This window comes from Pseudonaja textilis, chromosome 2 (genome assembly GCF_049901715.1).
Source record: "Pseudonaja textilis isolate UNSWEBS1 chromosome 2, rPseTex1.2, whole genome shotgun sequence".
Classification (NCBI taxonomy): Eukaryota; Metazoa; Chordata; class Lepidosauria; order Squamata; family Elapidae; genus Pseudonaja; species Pseudonaja textilis.
In genome coordinates this window covers 162,060,819-162,081,235 of record NC_141991.1, presented here as the reverse complement: position 1 = coordinate 162,081,235, position 20,417 = coordinate 162,060,819, and the positions used below count along the sequence as shown (strand labels likewise).

The following is a 20,417-nucleotide window of genomic DNA, read 5'->3' as shown; positions in this document are numbered from 1 at the left end:
TGTAGGGTCTCCTGCTTGGACTAGATGACCTACAAGGTCCCTTCCAACTCTGATTTTCTGTTATTATCTGTTATCCTCCTGAAACTAGCATCATATTTTCATGGTACAGTTATTGAGCTACAGATGCTCCTGATATAACTTAAGGGAAAAGAGCTGCACAATATTCCAAGAAAATGTAAAAGCAGTAGGTAAGGTGGTAAAAATATAAAGAATTGAGTACCAAACTAAAAGCACCAGTGGAAAAAAAATGAAAGATGAATTACATGGGCAAAGCTGACAAAGAAGAGTTGATAGTGTGACAATCCAAGCTTAGGTAAATTTGTTACCCCTCTGTGCTTTGCAAACCATTTTTCATAAGCCTGTGAAGAAAAGAAAGAAAATAAATAAATGCATTTTATACTTTGGGATATGACGTTAAATGAGAAAACAATAATGCAGGCATGGCAACTTTTGGAGTAGAGCATCCTGCTTAAAAAAAGAGCCATAGTTAGGGGAAGAGTCCCTCTGACCATCTTCAAAAGTTGGAAGTGAAGGGACACTATTTTGCAGTGATTCTCTCTTTTTCAGAACCATTTTCCATCTGATATCAGAGTCCCTGTTATGAAGCTAGCCAAAGCTCAATTCTCTCTCCCCTCCTATTTGCTGGGGAAGGTCATTCGTCCACATGGTGTCAGTAATATCCTAATGGTACTCAGGTGTATATCTCAAGCCTGGCCTAAAGAGGGGATATGGTGAAGATGTTATTTAAGTGCTTGGAGTCTATAAGGATCTGGATTGAAAAGAACTAACACAAGATTAATCTCATCAGGTTGAAGTGGCTTCCTTTGAGTTCAGAAACCAACTTGGTCTGGGAACATCCCTGCCTTGTTTCTAGTTAGGATGATACCCAAACACCCAGAGTTGGGTTCTTACTCAACTGTAAGAGTGATTTTATTTTGGCCTGATTTTTCCTTGATGAGATAGAAATGATTTACATATTTATTGTTGTATTTTATAACTACATTTTGTTATGGGTTTGGTGGGTAAACTGCTTAGAGATGGTTTATGACAACAGTGGCATATAAGCACGTGAAACAAATAAATACATAACATGTGAATAAATACATTAAAATAATTGTGCCTTTTTTGTTTCTATTTACTGGATTTCTGCCCCAAATGGAAGTAATAATCCTGTTGTTTAATATTTTATGATTGCATTTCAGTGGCATGATCTTGGCTAACATCTAAGGTTATCAAATAAAATATGGGGGCTCTAATGAAACATTGCAATATATTGCATCCCCAATGGTTAGGCTAATCATGTAGTGAGAGGTTAAACAATAGCTGTTCCAGGTTGTTCTTTCCTTGGTGCTTCTGCTAATATGACTCATACATATTGCTTTGACTCATGGTCTAGCACTTAGCTGATCCTTTGATAACAAATAGGTAATCATTCCAGAGATCTTTGCATACTGCAGAAATCTGTGCTATGATTTCTCCTCCTCCTTAAATAATCTAATGGCTGAGTGAGCAAAGCCTTTTATGGCATTTTAAAATTAGCAACATGGTTCCTATGGGTCTGGGGAATAGAACAGCTTGTACAAAAGTGATGTCCCAGACATGAAGTGGTTCTCACTTTGGCCAAGAGGCCTCTACACATCTTTCTTGTCTTGACACTTTGTTCCTAATTGAGTCTTGAGAGAAGCAACATCACTGAGCAAGAAAGGAAAACTTTGCTGGGATTTTTGCCAGCAGTCATCAAGGTTACAGGGTCAGTTGCAACTCTTAACCAAATGAACATCTAGCAGCAAAATAATATGAACTTTCTGCACATTATGTGTGAAATAAATTCTATTGCTCATTTAAATGTATATAAACCTAATCAATCTGCTGATCAAATCAACTATTTAGAAATGTAATTACTACACATTGGTTTTCACAATCTATTTTTCTATAGTTATTGCAGTTTGCCTTTCCATAATTAGTTTCAATTAAAATCTCAGAGATGCTGTCCTTAGCTAGTTCCTCTTTTTTTTTTAAAAAAAGGGGGGGGGATTCTGCCCTTATTCCTTCACATGCATCACATGAATTTTGTATTGAGTTCCTATGGATTTCAAACACAGACTCGCAAGGCTTTTGTAAGAGCCAAAAACCATCTGCAAAATTCTAAACAGTACAGGTAATCCTCAACTTACAATCATAATGGAGCGTGCCCATTATGGTTGTAAGTCATAAAATGGGTCACCAATACCACGGACCCATCATTAAGCAAACCAAATGTTTGCTATCGGCCAGTTTTACTGAAAACTGGAAGCTGAACTGAACTGAAATGCTGATTTTCAGGAAAAAGATTGTCAAATGGGATCATCTGACTGGAGGACACTGCAAATGGTCATAAGGACTACCTGTATAAAGTTCAGTTCATTATACTATGATCGTTTCTGATTTGTCAAGTGCAGATGAAGTCAGTTTGTTTGAAAGGGAAGACCTACTAAATTTCTCTATGGATTTGATTTGGATACCTGGTAAGCAATGGCAAGCCCTCCGGTGTCAGCTAAATTCTCCAGAAATGTGAAGGAACCATTGATGCTATGGCCGTTCAGGGAGTAGTTCCCATATTGTTTCACCAGACAATCTTTATCTTCTGCTGGTATATTCAGGCCACAAGTAGAACAGTTCTCGGGCAATACTGTAAACAAAAGGAAAGAAACTCCAAAAAGAAAGTGATGTGTGATAATGGCTCTCATCAGCCACTGTAACTCTCTATATAGTTCCATTAAACAAAACTTCCCTTCTCAAAGCCCTCCTTCAATCTGTAATGACTAAATATTGCTTCAGGTGCTAGAACTTGAATTGTGAAAATCTGTGCAGATGTCTAGAATTTCTTCCAGGTTGTGGGGTTAATAAGATGGTCATCTAATCTACTTTTTAGTAGTCTGAAATAATTATAGAATATTTCATAACATTTATATTTTCATTGCCATCCCATATGTTGAGCCTTGTATCCATTTCTCCCTAAATTAAATCAGCATTAATATAAATTGCTCACAGATTTTCCTTCAACATAAGGAAAAAATACCTTTCGCTCTAATACATTTTGTGATATAAGCTTCATGGAATCTTTTTATGATGTAAGTAATTTTTTTAAATGTAATTTATTTTCAGGCCATTTTCATGATTTTTTTTTAAAAAAGAGGGTGATTTGCCTTTGAATGGAAAAAGGCAAACTCTAACAGGACTTTATGTAAGAATTCAATTGAAATCAAGAGAAAGTAAAATGCCCAAAGCTTTCATAGCACAATTGTAGCAGAATTAATTTACATCTCTAGAGTGGTAGCTCAATCCAATATGAGTTTGGGGCCCTTTGTTCCATTTAATTAAAATGGTTTGAATGTTATGAATAAAGGTACTTTTTTCTGTCAGTTAACAATGCATATGGGGAAAGGATGAAATACAAGATGCATTTCTCCTTGAAGAATGGAGATATCATTGTTAAAGAAAAATACGGGAGCCCAGAAGAACTAGATTTTTCAATGGAGATTTCAATATTGTACTAACCATGTTGTAGGTTTAACGGGTGGTGTGTTACAGGTAGTCCTTGACATATGACCATAATTGAGCCTTACATTTCTGTTTCCTAAGCAGAATTTTGCTCCATTTTGCTCCATTTTTTGCCACAGCTGTTAAGTGAATCACTGCAGCTGTTAAGTTAGTAACACAGCTGTTAAGGGAATCTGTTTACCCGTTTATTTTACTTGTCAGGAAATCGCAATAGGTGATTACATGACCCCAGGACACTGCAACCGTCATGAATACATGCCAGTTGCCAAGCATCCAAATTTCGATCATGTGACTGTGAGAATGCTGCAGTGGTCATAAGTGTGAAAAGCTGTTATCAGTATTTTTTTTCTAGTGCTGTTGTAACTTCAAAGGATCACTAAACAAATGGTTGTAAGTCAGGGACTATCTGTACCCTTTTGAAAAAACTGAAATGACTCATGTCACACCTGTCCCGTGTGTTCAGGCACTGTTTCATCTAAGCAAGGTGACCTTGGAAGTGTCAAAGGAAAGAAACCAAAAAAGCCCTCTTTCCCACAACTCCAAAACTTGATCCCCAAACCATATACTTGTGATTTTTTTAAAAAAAAAATATGGGTCTATAATTCTGTAAAAAAAAAAAAAAAGAGGGATGGAATGGGGGAGTATCAGATGAAAGGGGGACAGAATTAGTGGCCAACAAAACATTTGCCATTAAAAAAAAATCACACCTCCCTCCCAGAGGTGGTATTGAGCAGGTTTTGACCAGTTCTGGAGAACCAGTAGCAGAAATTTTGAGTCGTTCAGAGAACCGGTGGTAAGCTACTCCCAGGAGTGAGGAGGGAATGGAGATGTAATATTCTTCCCCTACCACGCCCACCAAGCCATGCCACGCCCACGAAGCCACGCCCACAGAACCAGTAGTAAAAAAAATTGAATCCCACCACTGCTCCCTCCCCCAAACCACTTGTACCAATTCTATAAATGCAGATAACAGGATGGTCAATATATTACCCATCATTTGTCAGAATACATACCATAATCATACAAGGAGTGCAGTAGTTCATGCGCCATGAAAAAACCCATGACTCCAAAATTGACAGCACTGGAAAAAAGACGTGGGAGATTTTTAAAATTTCCATAGATTTGTCTTAAATATAGATGTCTAGATATGAAATGTAGCAAATAGGCTGGTGACTGTCAGCTTCTGGATGGGTTAGAACAGACTGAACTCTGGCAAATCAGGCCTGGGGCTGATATAGCAAGTTCTTCTGTGGCCACCAGAGCTGCTCCTTGATGGGCAGATTCAGAGCTACTCCTTGAATCAGGGGCAGATTCAAGACTTGGGAATCCTGATGGACTCACAATTCATGTTAGATCAACAGTTGGAAGCCAAAGCAAGAGGGACTTCTACCCTCTGATTGGTGTACCAATTGTGTCCAATGACCACCCATAATAGACTACTGTAATGTGCTCTACTTATGGCTGCCCTTAAACAATAGTCACAAACTGCAGTTGGTTTAAAATGCAGCAGCCCACATAATTTTGATAGACGGAGCACATAACACTGATTTTATGAAGTCTGCATTGTTTGCAAGTTGGTTTCTGGTCCACATTAAGGTAATAGGTCCACATTAACTTTTAATGCCCCTCATGGTTTGGCAGCCAGAGACTTCAGGACCATGTTCTCCAGCCAGCATTTGAACAGTCATTAATGGTTTTTATAGGTGTCTTGCCATTTTCCTTACCTGGGAAATTCAGTATGGAAGAAAGGATTACGAAACATCCCAGCAGGAAAAACTACAGCATGGTGCCGCAGTGAATAGTAGGAATGGACAGACCAAGAAGGCACTTCCCAACTGAAATGGAGGGGGGAAAAATCACAGTAAGCGAAGGAAATAATTGCTTTCATTGGAACTCTCTCGTTTTTGCTTGTATATGTTCTCACATTTATAGCAATGCCAAATTCTTCATCGTTTTAGTTTTCCAAATTACTTGACCTTTTCAACAAAATGACACCAATGTGTTAGCAATCTGCTGATTCAAATGTCTTGCTTGAGTCTGGTTTGTCTTCAGACAGAAGCATTTTACATTTTCAGTCTATATCTGTTTTAAAATTTATCATCTACTTATGTATATTAGTATATTATTCTGGTGTGTGGTACATATTAATATCATTATTATCATCCTCTGGCTAAATTGATCCATAGTAAAATGAAGGACTGCTCACTGAAGTTTTGGGACATAATCAAACACACTAGTCCAAGGCAAATTGGCAAATCCACATTTACTGAGATGAAGTGGTTGTCCCAAAAATCACCCAGCTGGCTTCTGTACCCAAGACTAGATTAGAACTTTAGTCTTCTCATTCCTAGTACAGTGAGAGAGGCAGAGGTGGTATTCAGCAGGTTCTGACCAGTTCTGGAGAACCGGCAGCAGAAATTTCAAGCAGTTCGAACAACTGGTAAATACCACCTCTGACTGGAGATTTTACAGTATCCTTCCCATGCCACGCCCACCAAGCCATGCCCACAGAACTGGTAGTAAAAAAAATTGAATCCTACCACTAGGGAGGGGAGGGGAGGGAGGGAGGGAGAGAGAGAGAGAGAGAGAGAGAGAGAATACGCAGATGAATAAGTCTTCATTCAACTGAAGTTGTGTACAAGGACACATCAATAATCTATAAATAAAAAAAAGAGTTCAAGTAATAGTAATAGTAAACACTTCTGAACTTTTCTAAAATGTCTAATCTTATAGATTAAACTGGAAGCAGAGGAGAGCAAATCTGCAGAACAATAGCAGAAGAGGATGTGGGAAACCAAGATATTAGTTTATTCATTTGGCAAGAAAAACATACCCATCATGCTGACGGGGACTGACAAGTCTGAGCAAGATCTTCTTCTTCAGTGAGTTTAGGCAGGCAACCACATTGTGGAAAAAATTATTCTCTTCAATCTTCAGCTGAACAAAGTAGCAAACAATAATGTTAGGAATGGGAGTTCAATTACAATTAATGTTTAGCAAAGACAATAAATTTTATTTTTCATTTTGTTCTTTTGGTTCTAGCTAAGTTTCACGCTGTTAAATAATTAAATACAAATTATTTTGGGTATTTAATTCTTCCGACACTCCCCTGAAATTCTAAGCTTCTATCAACAGGTGATAAATCTGTAACTCTACAAAGGCACAATCATTTGGCAGGTGAGAGTTTCATTATATACTGCCTGCCTTTTAAATAATTTATCGCTCCCCCATCATCTTTCATGGAATTGATGGAGGAAATAAGCTGATTATTCCTTTCCTCTGTAGCTGTAATTTGACAAAAATTATATCCTCCTTTCCTGTATGCTGCCCTTCCAACACAAGCAAAAGTAACTATTAATTGTTAAGACAAAACAAAGAAACAAAGGACAACCTATAAGTATAATGGATTTAACACACAGTTGATTTATGGATTTATTCATTTATTTTATTTTTATTTTATTTATTTTTATTTGTCAATTGCTTACAAGATAACAGGTAAAAACATAGTTATGAATACAGGGATACATATAAGAAAAATAAAAAAAAATAAAAGAAACAATAGGGCAGGGACGGTAGGCACGTTGGTGCGCTTATGCACACCCCCTACAGACCTCTTAGGAAAGGGGTGAGGTCAATAGTAGACAGTCTAAGGTTAAAGTTTTGGGGGTCTGGGGAAAAAAACCACAGAGCCAGGTAGAATATTCCAGACATTGAAGTTGTTGCTGAAGTCATATTTCCTGCAATCAAGTTTGGTGTGATTAACCTTGAGTTTGTATCTATTGTTTGCTCTAGTGTTGTTATGGTTGAAGCTGAAGCATTCATTGATAGGTAGGACATTGCAATGTATGATTTTATATATTATATTTAGATCGGACCGAAGGTGGCATAGTTCTAGGTTTTCTAGGTCTAGAATTTCTAATCTGGTGGCATAAGGTACTCTACAACGAGTAGAGGAGTGGAGAACTCTTCTTGTGAAATATTTCTGGACTTTCTCAACTGTGTTAATATCAGATATGTAATGTGGGTTCCAGACTGATGAGCTGTATTCAAGTATTGGTCTAGCAAATGTTTTGTATGCTCTAGTTATTAGTGTAATATTTCCAAAGAAAAAGCTACGTAAGATTAGGTTAGCAACTCTTAACGCCTTTTTGGCTATGTAGTTACAGTGGGCTCTAGCACTTAGGTCATTTGAGATGAGTACTCCAAGATCCTTGACAGAATTTGGATCATCAACAAGGTCTTGACTATTCAGCCTGTATTTTATTTTCTGATTTTTTTGCCAATATGTAGGACAGAGCATTTATTTGTTGAGATTTGAAGTTGCCATTTGTTTGACCATTCTGATACATAATGAAGGTCTTTTTGAAGGGTAGCAGTATTGTCTGTGGTGTTGAATAGCTTTACATCATCAGCGAAGAGAACACAGTTGCTCTTGATATGATCACAGAGGTCATTTATGTAGAGTATGAAAAGAGTTGGTCCTAGAACACTGCCTTAGGGGACACCACTGTTGACAGGTACAGAATTTGATAGGACGCTCCTAATTTTGACCATTTGTTGTCTGTTTGACAGGAATGCTTCTATCCAGTTATGCAGGTGTCCAGAGATACCATAAGATTTTAGTTTTAGTAGTAGTTTGTTGTGTACCACTGAATCAAAGGCTTTACAGAAGTCTATGTAGATTGTATCATTGCTTTGCCCTGATCGAGTTGTGTAGTCCATATGTTTTTTCAGCGTAAGAGTTGCAGATTACATGATAGTTTTTTCCTAAAACCAAATTGTTTATTAGAGAGTAGGTTGTTTATTTCTAAGTGGAGAATAATGGATTGGTTAGTAATTGATTCTATTACTTTACAGGTGATGCAGCATAAAGAGATTGGTCTGTAATTTTCAACTAGGCTGGGGTCTCCCTTTTTGAAGATGGAGATGACCGTGGCTTGTGACCATAGTTTTGGCAAGGAGCTGCTCCTGAAAGATTTTTCAAAGATTATGCTTAGAGGTTCAGCTATGGCAGTGAGTAGCTTTTTTAAGAAGTAGGCACATATTCCGTCCAGTCCAAAAGATAGGGATGGTTTTAGATTGCGCAGTGTTTTTTCAACAATGTCTTCTGTAAAATTGATATGTATTAGATCATTGTAGTTGCCTATGGTTCAACTAGGAAATACTGGGCATGATCCATTGCTGTTTACAAATACTGAGCCAAAGAATGTGTTAAAGAGGTTGGCTTTAATAGTGTCGTCGTTGCAGTCTTTACCATTAGGTCCTTTCAGGGGTGGGATGAACCTTGAGTCTTTTAGTTTGTTGTTTATAAAATTGTAGAAAGCGCGGGTAGAATTGGTGCGTAGAAGGTTTTCTTCTTGTTTAATGTGATAATTGGTGCATTCAGTTTTTATCTGGTGGCATAAATTTTTGTATCGGCTTTTGAAGTTGGCAACGTGACCAGATTTGTTTTTCCGCCAAAGTGATTTCTGTTTGGATTGAAGCTTCCTTATTGTTTTGGGTAATTTGTTTTTTCTGGTTTTGGGAGTTGTTAATGGTACATATAGTTTGATGACTCTTTTGACTTCAAGTAAAAATATGTTGTAATGGTCTTCTACAGTGTTGCATCCAGAGAATAGAAATTGCCAATCAAGGGATGATAGATTGTTGTTTATAAGATCATAGTTGCCTTTTTTGAAGTTATAATTGGGGATTCCATCATTGTGATGATTTTTGTGTGGACGTATGTTGAGACAAAAGTCAATCATGTTGTGGTCACTGTTGGAAAAGGATTCTTTAATTTGTATTCCGTAAATTGAATTCAAACTATTGCAGAAGATGAGAAGATGATTCAATCTTTTGCTGATAATTTAAAAGTTTCTAACTTTATTTATAAAATTGAAAACTGGGCAGTTTTACTTCAAGAGCTACCTGAAATAGAAGTATTCATGAGCAGAGAACAGCTGTGTCAAAATGGCATGCAAAGAGCAGGATTGTCAAACCCTTACTCCTTTTTAGATGCCTACAAGAGCAAGGACCTGGCCCTCCATGCTTTTTTGATATTGTTGACTCTCTTGGCAGTGTCCCCTGACTAGGGATGAAATAGCATTCACGTCTTTGATTCAATTCCTAGTATTTGAAACTATAGGAGAGCAGGAAATATACTTTTCTGTGTCAAGACCTATACTTCAGCGGGAGAAATAAAGACATTTGAAGGCAAATCAAAAATGGTGCTTAACTTTTACCTCTTGGTACTCATTGTCAATTTTGTTTGCTTGGAGCATGGTTTCTGGATATCCAATCTCCACTTGGAGGCTATAAATCTAAAAATATGAAAATAAAGATTAGTTATTTATTCTGAACCTATGACATGGTGAAAAAAGGACAATTGACATTGGTATGTAAACAAGGGAATCCTTCAGAAAACACTTGAGTATTAACTTACAGAGTATGGTTTCACCTGCTTGTAACTCTTGTATTTCATTCGCTAATGTAAGTGAACCGAATTTTCTACAAAGCAGGCCACAATCAAAGGCCACTAAAGATTGAATAAGAAATTTTCTAGTCTATGCCTGGAATTAGACTGATGAATTTCATGTTTATATAACCTTTGTCTTGAAGGTAAAGGTAGCACTGACAACATTACCAAGCATTACAGAAACAAAGATAAAATTTCTGAAGTGGTAAGTGCTGGAATAAATACTGACTTCTCAGAAACGTCCAAGCTCTGTCTCGTATACCTGGAGCTCCATTCCAGACCTGGACACTAGTTTTGAAGTCTCTGAGCTGGAGAAAAAACTCCCTAGATATAAATTCTAGTACAGTCATCCATTCCCATAATGTAACCAAACAAGTATCACAATAGGTGAACATACTTTCTTCTTGGCTTCTTGACGGGATTGGGAGTTCATCCAATTAACTTGATCCAGATGGCTGTTAATGGCATCCCGGATCTCAGAAAAAATCTCTTCTGCCTGGCCAGAGAAAGAAAAGAGAGTCCCAGAAGTAGGGAAGCATTTCACCTGTTATTTGCCCATAAGGCCCAAGATTAAACTGAGTTTACTAAACTTTAAAAACAAGCAGTTGTATAGTAGATATGGAAGCATTCTTGAAAGGAATGGTTAAGGAGAAATGAAATCTAGCCACCTATTGTTTTGTTTTGAATATTGAGTATGATATTAGAATGCTGAAGAGCGTATTTTATCTGATACTACTTTGTTTCCTTCCTGAGGAAGTGCTCCTTCCCTTATAATATAACACTATCTCCTGCCATTTCCAATGAAATCTAAGATTAGCTATGAATAGGCATGAAACATACCACATAAGCATATTAATTTGAAAAGCACAAGAGAATATGGACCCAAAAGCCAGTATCTGGTACTATTGAATACCTACGAGATCTTTGGCCTTCTGGGGGAAAATCTCCTGCACAACCATCTTCCCAAGTACAGGACTAAAGAATGTGCTAGTGTCACTCAGGCATTTCCTCCATCGCTCAGTTCTTATCTGAAAATAATTAAAATCAAATTAAAAATTGAACAAGTATGAAAAATGAATGGGAGCATTTGCTCTGGAATATAGCTGAATATGGCTGTGGATGAAAATCCATCCCAAATTTTTTTCCAGGATTTAAGTTGAAAAAAAAATCATGGAAGAAGACAATACAACCCAAACAGGAATATGCATGGAGTCCTGCTTACCCCATGGGAGCCTCTCTCCTTCAATAAAAAATATGTTTCATCTACACACAAGAATGTACTTCTTCTGCCTCCTCCAATATGGCATAAAAACATAATCCATCCTTCAGTAGTGCATGAATCTGGAGCAGCATCTCGGTCTGGAGATCAGGAGTAGAGGGTTTACAAGAACAAGCCATGGGGGCAGTTTTCCTCCCCTTTGTAAAAATAAAATGTGATCACTAGAAGCTACAAGAACAGCCAGAAGACTGTGTCCCCTTCTGCAGCTTCAGTGGATGAGGCAGGATTGCTGAAGAAGCAATGCATCTGTGGAAATGGCCATCATTGTAGTCATGAGCCTATCTCAGGAAGTAGCATTTGCAAATATGAAACATTCTCAAGAAACAGAGGAGTTCACTAGGCCATCAACAGAAGGTTTTTGTCTAATGGTGGAACAACCCCAAAACGTAGTTGTTATCAGTAGTATTTGTCCTACTTAACTGGAAGTCCACCACCAGGCCACATTATTTTAAAAAGGGGAGGGGAATGTCCCTATCCCCTAGTATTTTAAAAAGGGGAAGGGAATGTCCCTATCCCCTATTTAATATTTGGAGAGGAAGAATCCCAGGGATGATTTTACTAAGAATCCTACTGATGAGTTTACTGATGAGTTTCATGCATTCTAGCACTCCTAAATTAGAATGAAAAATCGAGCTTGGGTTAACATTAAGTGTTAATTCTTAATACAATAGGAAAAAAAAGTACAAGGAAAGCACGTATCTTACCATGTTCCCTGCCCTGCTATCCAGCACATTTGCTAATTCTTGGCGAGCTTTCTGGAATTGGCTGTCCAGGGCTGGGGAGAGATTTCCAACTAGGCAAAGTATCATATAGGTCTGCAATACATCTCTAAAATAAGAAAAAGAAAGGAACAAAATGTGATTTTTGTCCCTGTAATAGTATTGATCTTGAAAGGGCAGTTCATATTTTATTGTATTGTAAATTTGATAGGAGTCCTCAGCAGGAAGTTATCTTAGCTATACTAAAATCCAAACTATTATACTTCTGAGTATGTAAGAAAATTACTTGCAGATGAAAGTCCTAAAATTACAGTAGGGATAGCTAGATTTGTAACTATGGCTATAAAAACAAGGTTTTTAGTAACAAATCAATGATGGCATTTTAAATACATTATGTAATATTTATTAAATATTTCACTTGTTAAAACTATTTTAAATTATGTGCCTTAATAATTGTTCGTGGCACATTTAAGGCAAATATATATGGTTGTATTATTTCTAGCCCTTCATGGAAAAAGAAAACATCAGACAAAAAAGTGTTGTGAAAAAAAGGTGAAATGACTTTTAAGTGTGTATTGGTTAAGGACTGCAATAATTTAGGGTTTTATTTAGGGTATACATGCAAGAAGGCCCACACATGAATCATGAAAAATTCTGTGAATACCAAACAGGAAAAAATTCCTCTATGCGTTTGATGCAGAATGTAACTGTGAACATGAAGCCATCAATGTGGCCTCCTTTTTCAACTTCCGTATATGCAGTCTGTACAAAACAGCTTCTCCAGGTCCTGCTTTCTTAACATGTAGAAGTGGAGTTACAGCATTCCACAAACTAGCCATGTCTCACCTCCGGTTTTGCCACTGCCCAATAAGTTGTGACATTCCTTTCAAATAGTCCATGTCATGCACAGCAATTGGTTGAGACATGTTCAGTTGCACAGGATGGAAAGCTGCCTGAAGGCATGACAGCCAATCAATAGCAGGGGCCTTTTCCTAAAAGATAGAATTGGACAGATGAAATGATGAAATCTCACCAAGAAGAGACGCAACAAAATGCTCGCTTGGAAATTGAAGGGCATTCTAGTGTGAAGGCCCGGGCAGAAAGGAGGAAAGAAGATACACACAAACACACACACACAAAACATTCCTCAGAAATCAATAAAAAGACAACGCTATGATTTGGTGGAGGAAGCAAGACAAGTGGAAATAGGAAAAAGCATCAACAGCCTGATTTTATGCATGATTTCACATGATCATAAATCTCATTGTTCCCATTTCAGTGCTTATAGTATTGTGCCCTGAATAAAAGTAGAATAAGATTCTGGCTGGATAGACACACTGTTGGTATGTGATTTCCAAGCCTAGTAAATGAGAGAATGGCCTATACCGGAAAGTAATGTATTCTCTTTGAAGAAGTAGCTTCATGGACTTTAGATTTCAACTTCTGTCAGTGAAGATGGTTGCACTGGGTCATCTGCTTACTTCTGGATCCTTATTGCCATAGTTTAGCCTCCTATTCTTTCAACTATGCCATTGAAATGTACTCTGCAGGGGACCATTGTTAAAGATGATCTGGAGGCTTCTATTGTTATTACAATAGAAAAATTCAGTGAATCATTGGTATTTCAAATTACCTTTGTGCATTAATTTTAGATCACCTTTAAAAACTAATAGATCCTTTTAAATCAAGAAGAATTTCAAGTCTTCTTGACACTAAAAGGTCATTTCACTATCTAGAATATCCTGGTTTTTTTTTTAATTTTCCAAAACTGTACTTGGAACTTACGCTTTCCCACTGTTTTAAATTTCTGGAAGTTAGTTAAGACTAAGAACTTCTGTAAAATGTTTGATAGCAGACATACTTTATATCTTAGTATAACTTAAATAGTCCCTTGCTTTATTACCCTTATTTACAAGATTTGTGACTATTTTGTATATATACCATGGATATTTTCCATGTATATATATAGATATTTTGACTTCACAGTAATGTTGCTGCATTACTCTTAATCACTGAGATTTTTTTTATTGACTCAGAATTGTATAAATATCCAAAACACACATTTTCGGAAGACGGTATGCAGACCTGTAGCTTCTTGATGGTAGTGTGGTGAAATAGCATCCTTTTCTCCTGTCGCTTCTTTAGGGGAGTAACAATCTTCTGGAGGTTTGAGATAAAGGAGAATGCCAAGGAAATATAGGTAGAAGTAGAATCTGTATGTCCACCCATCAGCTCTCCTAGCTTCTTCAGATACAAGTAATATGAACGTAAGACCTGCAAAACAAACCTTTCTTTCAAGCAGAGTCAGTAGTTGAACTTGTTTCTGAGCCATTTGCTCAGTTATGAGCTATCCAAAATAATAAAAAAAATTATCCACAGACCTCGCTCTTCTACTACTCATAAATATCTGTGAAGTTTCTATTTAACGAATAGATAAGGATTGACCTGTAAATTGGAATCCATGAAGTAATACATAGGTAATGTATGCATTTTATATATGCATACATCAATGGCACATTTTGGAGACTCCCTAGGGTGGTATGTGTAACACTGCTGTAATGTGACTTGCAATGGTGACCAGTTTGCTCCCAATTCAATGTGTTGGTTATCATGTTTAAAGCCCTTCATGGCAGTGGTGGGATTCAATTTTTTTTACTACTGGTCTGTGGTCATGGCTTGGTGGGCATGGCAGGAGAAGGATACTGTAAAATCTCCAGTCAGAGGTGGTATTTGCCGGTCCTTTGACCTACTCAAAATTTCCGCCACCGGTTCTCCAGAACTGGTCAGAACCTGCTGAATATCACCTCTGCTTCATGGCATGGGACCAGGTTATCTGAGGAATCGCCTTGCGGCAATGGGGTTAGCCCCACTCTATTCACTATGGCAGAGAGGCCTTCTTTGACTCTGTCAGCCAAGGAATTTCAGCTAGTGGAGTCAAAGAGCCTTCTCTGCCATGGGTCTCACTCTCTGGAACGTCTTGCCTCCAGAGGTGAAAACCACCTCCCTGGCCTTCTGGAAGAATTTTAAAACAGCCTCTGCTGATTGGCTTGGGACTCCGATGGGAACACATTCTACTGGAAGTGGTTGATTGAGTGGGAGACAAAAGTCCATCCTTTACTGCCCATGCTCCTGGTTTTTAAACTTTTATTTAAGCAATGTTAATTTCAATGCTTGTAATGCTTTTATATTTATGCTTTTACACCACTGTAAGCCATCCAAGTGGCATACAAATTTAATAAATAGTAAAAGCAATAGTAAAAACATCTTAAAGCAATTTATAATATTATTATAAAATAATAAAACAATAAAATAAAATAACAAAAACAAATCTGTAAAATAATAATTATCTTTTTTATCTTTATTAAAAAAGGAGGTATATGAAAAACAAAAATAAAAGGGACTCTTTTGTCTAGCATTTATTTATGAAGGCCTGGAAAAAGATGTCAGTCTTCCAGAGACTTAAAAGACATAACAGTAGGCACTTCATGAATTTCAAAAGAGAGAGGATTCTAGAGTATAGGTGCCACTACAAAGAAGGTCCATTTGGGAACAACCACAAGACAATACCCTGTTAATCCTATCTCATACAACAGGACCTCCCTAAATGACTTTAGCAACTGACAGATCTGTAATGATGAAGGTATGTTTTCAGCTATTGTGGTCCCAAGTTGTTAAGTACCTTACAAGTAAAAAATGAAAATCTGAACCTGGATTGGTAGCTAACTAGTAGCCAGTGCAAATTATTTGACAGCGGTATAACATATGGATATTCAAGTGCCCCTTGTGGCAACTTGGCTGCCCAATTATGTACCAGCTACAGCTTCCACACCAAGCACAACAGCAGCCCTATATAGAGCATACTAGAAGTCTAAATATTTCAAGATATTTCAATAAATATTTCAAGAAATATCTCATCCATTTCAAGAATGACCCTGTATTTAGATGTCCTTGCTCAAGAAAGCATATCAACTAAACTTGACAATAAGTTATCTTAAATAGAAATCACATGACTTGTTCTGACCTAGGCTTCACAAAATCATAAAACAGATACCTTGTCCTGACAAAACCCCTTTTTATTAGGTGAATGTGAATTTCTAGCATTCACATCCAGCAAAGTCCTGGCAAACAGTCTTTCAGGGTGAGTTGCAATCACAGACCTTATCAGACTTGCAGAGTTGCCAGGCCGATAGCTTCCAAGCGCAACGCTGTACAAGGAAATCATTGGCAAGGAGTCTCTGTGAGTCACGAACTCAGATAAGCAAATCTTCACGCTAATTAAATGAACTAATTGTCTCCTGCAAACATCACTCCCCTTTCACTCCTATTTATTCCCTATGGGAGGGGCCATTCACGGTCCACCTGTGCCTTTGCTTCCTAGTTGACCCCTGTTCCTTAATTGTTCCCTTCTCCTGACAGTTCTGCCCATGCCATGCACACATCAGAAACAGGCTCCAGCTGTTTCCCCACTGATCTCTGACTTGGAAGGTATTGATAACCGTTGGACAGCTCTGGCCCCACCTCTGCCTCTGACATCAGAGTCTTCCCCAGATTCTAGGACTGGCCCATGTTCCTCCCCAACCTCCTCACTGTCTGAGTCTGCCAGCAGCTCCGCTGGCCGCTGGTGAGCCACAACATGGCTATCAAAGACAAGGGATGTCTTTTGGAATCATCTGCTAAAAACAACTTCACTTTGCCAGGATTCAATCTAACAATTTAATTCATCTAGCCATGCTATCACTACATCCAGACAGAGACTCTCTGGATTCAGATTCTATGGAATTGTAAGCCTTAGTGTCATTTGCATAATGAAAATACCAGAGCCAACATTTATGACATCCACAGTTTCATACAAATGATAGATAGGATTGGAATAAAATGTCTATAGAGATTTTCAGTCAACCAGGTCATGGTTGTCCAAAAGATGTTTTTTGAAAAGACAACTGGACTTTGGTTTTCCTTGAAGACGTTTTGCTTCTCATCCAAGAAGCTTCTTGACTTCTGACTGAATGGTGGAGGATGGAATATAGATCCTTCCATCCACCACGATTCAGTCAGAGGAAGCTTCTTGGATGAGAAGCGAAATGTCTTCAAGGAAAAGCAGTCTAGTTGCCTTTTGAAAAAGCATCTTTGGGATGGGAATAAAATACTATTTACAAGATCCCACAACACAACTTTTGGAGAGCATAGGCCCAGTCAGCAATTGCTATTTTCTGAAATGATCACTGAATAAGGTAATATGGTCAAGTGAGCAAGATGTCTTATCATAGCTATAGGCATCAGGAGATACAATGTACAGTTCAGTAGATTTGAAATCAAAACTGTGTTCATATCAGCATGAAGATGAGCAATTTTGTCCTGAGTGCCTACGAAATCTGCCAAGCAAGTAATTGAAAGTTGTAAATTTAATTTATCTGAGGCAATGACAATAAATTCTTTAATAATAATAAACCCACTTTTAAAAGATCTGCCGAACGACTCTTTAAAGATGTGAAGAAGTCTTCTTTACAACTTTTTATGCCACCCAACAAGCAGGACTGTTTGCACTAACACGTGTCCTGTGAATTCCATTGTAAATATCAGACCACTTAGACTTTAGTTGTCTCCTCATCTGCTCCATGGTCAGAGATTTCAGGAGAACTAGGGAGAGCGTTTTTATCTACAATGCTGAATAAAACTGTTTAGAGCTATTGTCTCAGTTGTCTTTTGTTTTCCCGTTGTACAGTATGTATCAAAAAAATTCAAAGCAGTTCAATATACCTTTGTCCTAAACAGTGGATTGAAACAAGATTATTAACTCTGGCTTCTGCAAAACCACCAGAGCAGCCAAGAATCCCTTAGATTCCATCAGTTGTCAAAGGTGGATGCCCTTAATGAGCCCCTTTACTTTTTTTTAATGGGGAATGAAGTTCTGGGCATCAAGTTGAAATAACTATTATCTTTTCCTCCAGTATCAAATTCATTCTACCCATATCCCACGCCAGAATTAATGTGAGAGCATGCCCTATCCTATGCTAAGATAGTTTAATGTCATAGTTTTGTCTAGTTATAGTTTTAGAATGATTCACAGTTAACATGGAAGGCATAAAGTTTCAGCTTCAGCATGAATGTTCAATGTTTTGTAGGATTATTATCCTGGAGTTCTTTAATAGCACACTTCAGATCATCTCAGTTAGTTCCCTCAGGAAGGCTATTAGGATCGATAAACCAAGTTTCTTCAAAGTGTCCCACTGATTCAATGACATATGAAGACCATAATATATTTTGATTTGGACAAATTATCTGGTGATTAAGGTGATTACAATGGAGATTTCCAATTCCCACAATGAGTTGATGCCACTTTAAAAACACAGACAAGCAATATCATCCATTTAAATTTCTCACGACAATAGAGTAACATACATCAAAGGTGAATGAGACCTTGTGATCCCTCTCACAATATATTCTCAGTTTCACACAACAAGCACAAGACAGAGACTGACTTGAGAAATAACTAAAGCAGAAACAATAAATTAATCATTTAACACAGCTTACCTGGGGATAATTCACATTTCTTTTAAAATGGTATTCTAATGGCAACTCAAATTCTGGATGGTCAATCTGAAAAAAGAACACAAGGATAGATAGTAATACCAGCTACATTATAAACAGGGAAACAATAATCGAAGAGTAATTGTAAGCAAAAGAAAGGAAAGAAGGAAAAAGGGAAGAAAGGGAGGGAGGGAGGAAGGGAAGTGTTGAGAGAATAGTGACCTGCAAAATTGCTGATAAGAAGAGAGCATTGTAAACAGAAGAGTGGGTTTTGTCAAGCTGATATCAGCAATGGCACAAATTTGTGTTAAATTTGCATGTGATGATTTATCAGATATAAGCTGATATAGCAATTTTCAAGGAGATAAATAATACATTCTGAGTTGTAGCTGTTGATAATAAATCATCTATTCCACCATGGATTTTGTTTGGAACCAATAAGCATTTCCAACTCCACTAGACAGAGCAATGATACAATGCAAGTACTGTATCAGATACAATTTAGCTAATATCTTTCCTTAACTTAAAAAACAACAACTATGTAATCCTCCACAGTCAAAACCACAGCATGAAAATGTATCGAATATTTTGAACAGTGGTAGATGCATTTTTCAGGAGAGATCTCTGCCCTCCCCACCCCAACCCCTCCAAAATTGCACTAAAGAAGCATGTTCACATATCTGTGTAGTAATACATGAAAATATATAAAAAAACAAAAACAAATTGCTTTTTAAAAAGCAAATTTTAATTGATTTTTTCTTTTATATGGGAAAAAATAATCAAACCTGAATCCTGATATAATGGAAAGGAAAGCGATTAATCATAATATGTGTTTTGAGCACTGCATGTTCGTAGCTGCACATAGTCATATTCTGTGTGCCAATCCCATTGTTCTGACTCTGCATAAGGTAACTTCATACAGGAAAATACATATATTTAAATCAAACATTTTAACTGCATTGCCTAAACTTTGCCATCTAGTAGTCCTACCTGGATAATATTGGTGCTTGGATCAGATGAACTGGGTCCCACGTATGCTTTGAAGAATGGAAAAGTGTTGTATTTTTCCATGAGTATCTGAAGAGTTTGGTTAAAATCTGTTTGTTTCCAGGAACCGGTGATATTCCAACCACCAATCTGAACAAAGAAAATTTGATCATTGTTACTGGAGAAAGCTGGAAGACTGGGGAGGAAGGGGGCCTCAGAAGGAGAGGGCCTCAGAGAATGAAATATTTGGGGGAATATTAAAAAGAGGCAGAATATTATATTTCTCCTGAGGAGAAATGGAGAAAACATGTTCTGAAAGGCAACCCCATTCTTTCTGCATAGTAAAACAGCCTCCAGCAGATACCTAAAGCCTTTAAAGAGGGATGGTTTGTGTCCATTAAGAAAGACTGGCCCAATCTATTCACAAACAAGGCTCCTGCTTAAGAAGGACAGGACATAACTTTTAGGACATAATAGGATTAACCCACCACCATTAGAATAGCAAAAGACACAATGCTCACTACATTGCACAACCCCCTGGAGTATTTCAAACACAAAACCCCAAAGCATGTATAAAAGCCCACCTATCCTAACTCCATTTTGTCAGCTGTCCCAGAGCTGCATGCTGTTGTTGCTTCTGCTCACAAAGAAAAAAAGAGTCCTTCCTTCCTACCAGCCTCCATTTTATTTCCAGTGCCTTTTTCTTGGCTTGGAACTGGACTGGATTTTTCTCCCAGCATTACTGAGGAAAAGGGGTTATAAAATAGCTAAGTATGTATAACTTCTGACTCAGGAAATGCTCAGTTCAAATTTGATTTCAGAAACGGACTCAACTAAGACTCCTTTTAATGTAAATGAAATAATAATAATAATAATAATAATAATAATAATAATAATAATAATAATA

At 37.4% G+C, this 20,417-nt stretch overlaps 1 protein-coding gene across 3 annotated transcripts in view; it reads right to left on the bottom strand.

The window, feature by feature from the left end:
* The window catches only part of KEL (Kell metallo-endopeptidase (Kell blood group)), a 45,328-nt gene that overhangs the window by 2,822 nt on the left and 22,089 nt on the right, over positions 1-20,417 (bottom strand). Inside the window, exons 5-17 of one of the 3 annotated variants that reach the window (XM_026720688.2) lie at positions 19,514-19,660; positions 18,527-18,592; positions 14,081-14,269; positions 12,842-12,987; positions 11,981-12,104; positions 10,915-11,025; positions 10,395-10,493; positions 9,765-9,842; positions 6,374-6,477; positions 5,265-5,375; positions 4,554-4,621; positions 2,502-2,668; positions 264-359 (exon numbers count right to left, since the gene is read on the bottom strand). In XM_026720688.2, coding sequence (XP_026576473.1) covers positions 264-359; positions 2,502-2,668; positions 4,554-4,621; positions 5,265-5,375; positions 6,374-6,477; positions 9,765-9,842; positions 10,395-10,493; positions 10,915-11,025; positions 11,981-12,104; positions 12,842-12,987; positions 14,081-14,269; positions 18,527-18,592; positions 19,514-19,660 — 1,506 coding nt within the window. Of the gene's footprint in view, positions 1-263; positions 360-2,501; positions 2,690-4,553; positions 4,622-5,264; positions 5,376-6,373; positions 6,478-9,764; positions 9,843-10,394; positions 10,494-10,914; positions 11,026-11,980; positions 12,105-12,841; positions 12,988-14,080; positions 14,270-18,526; positions 18,593-19,513; positions 19,661-20,417 lie in introns of all 3 variants that reach the window. The other 2 variants (XM_087926277.1, XM_087926278.1) reach the window with 2 other exon arrangements.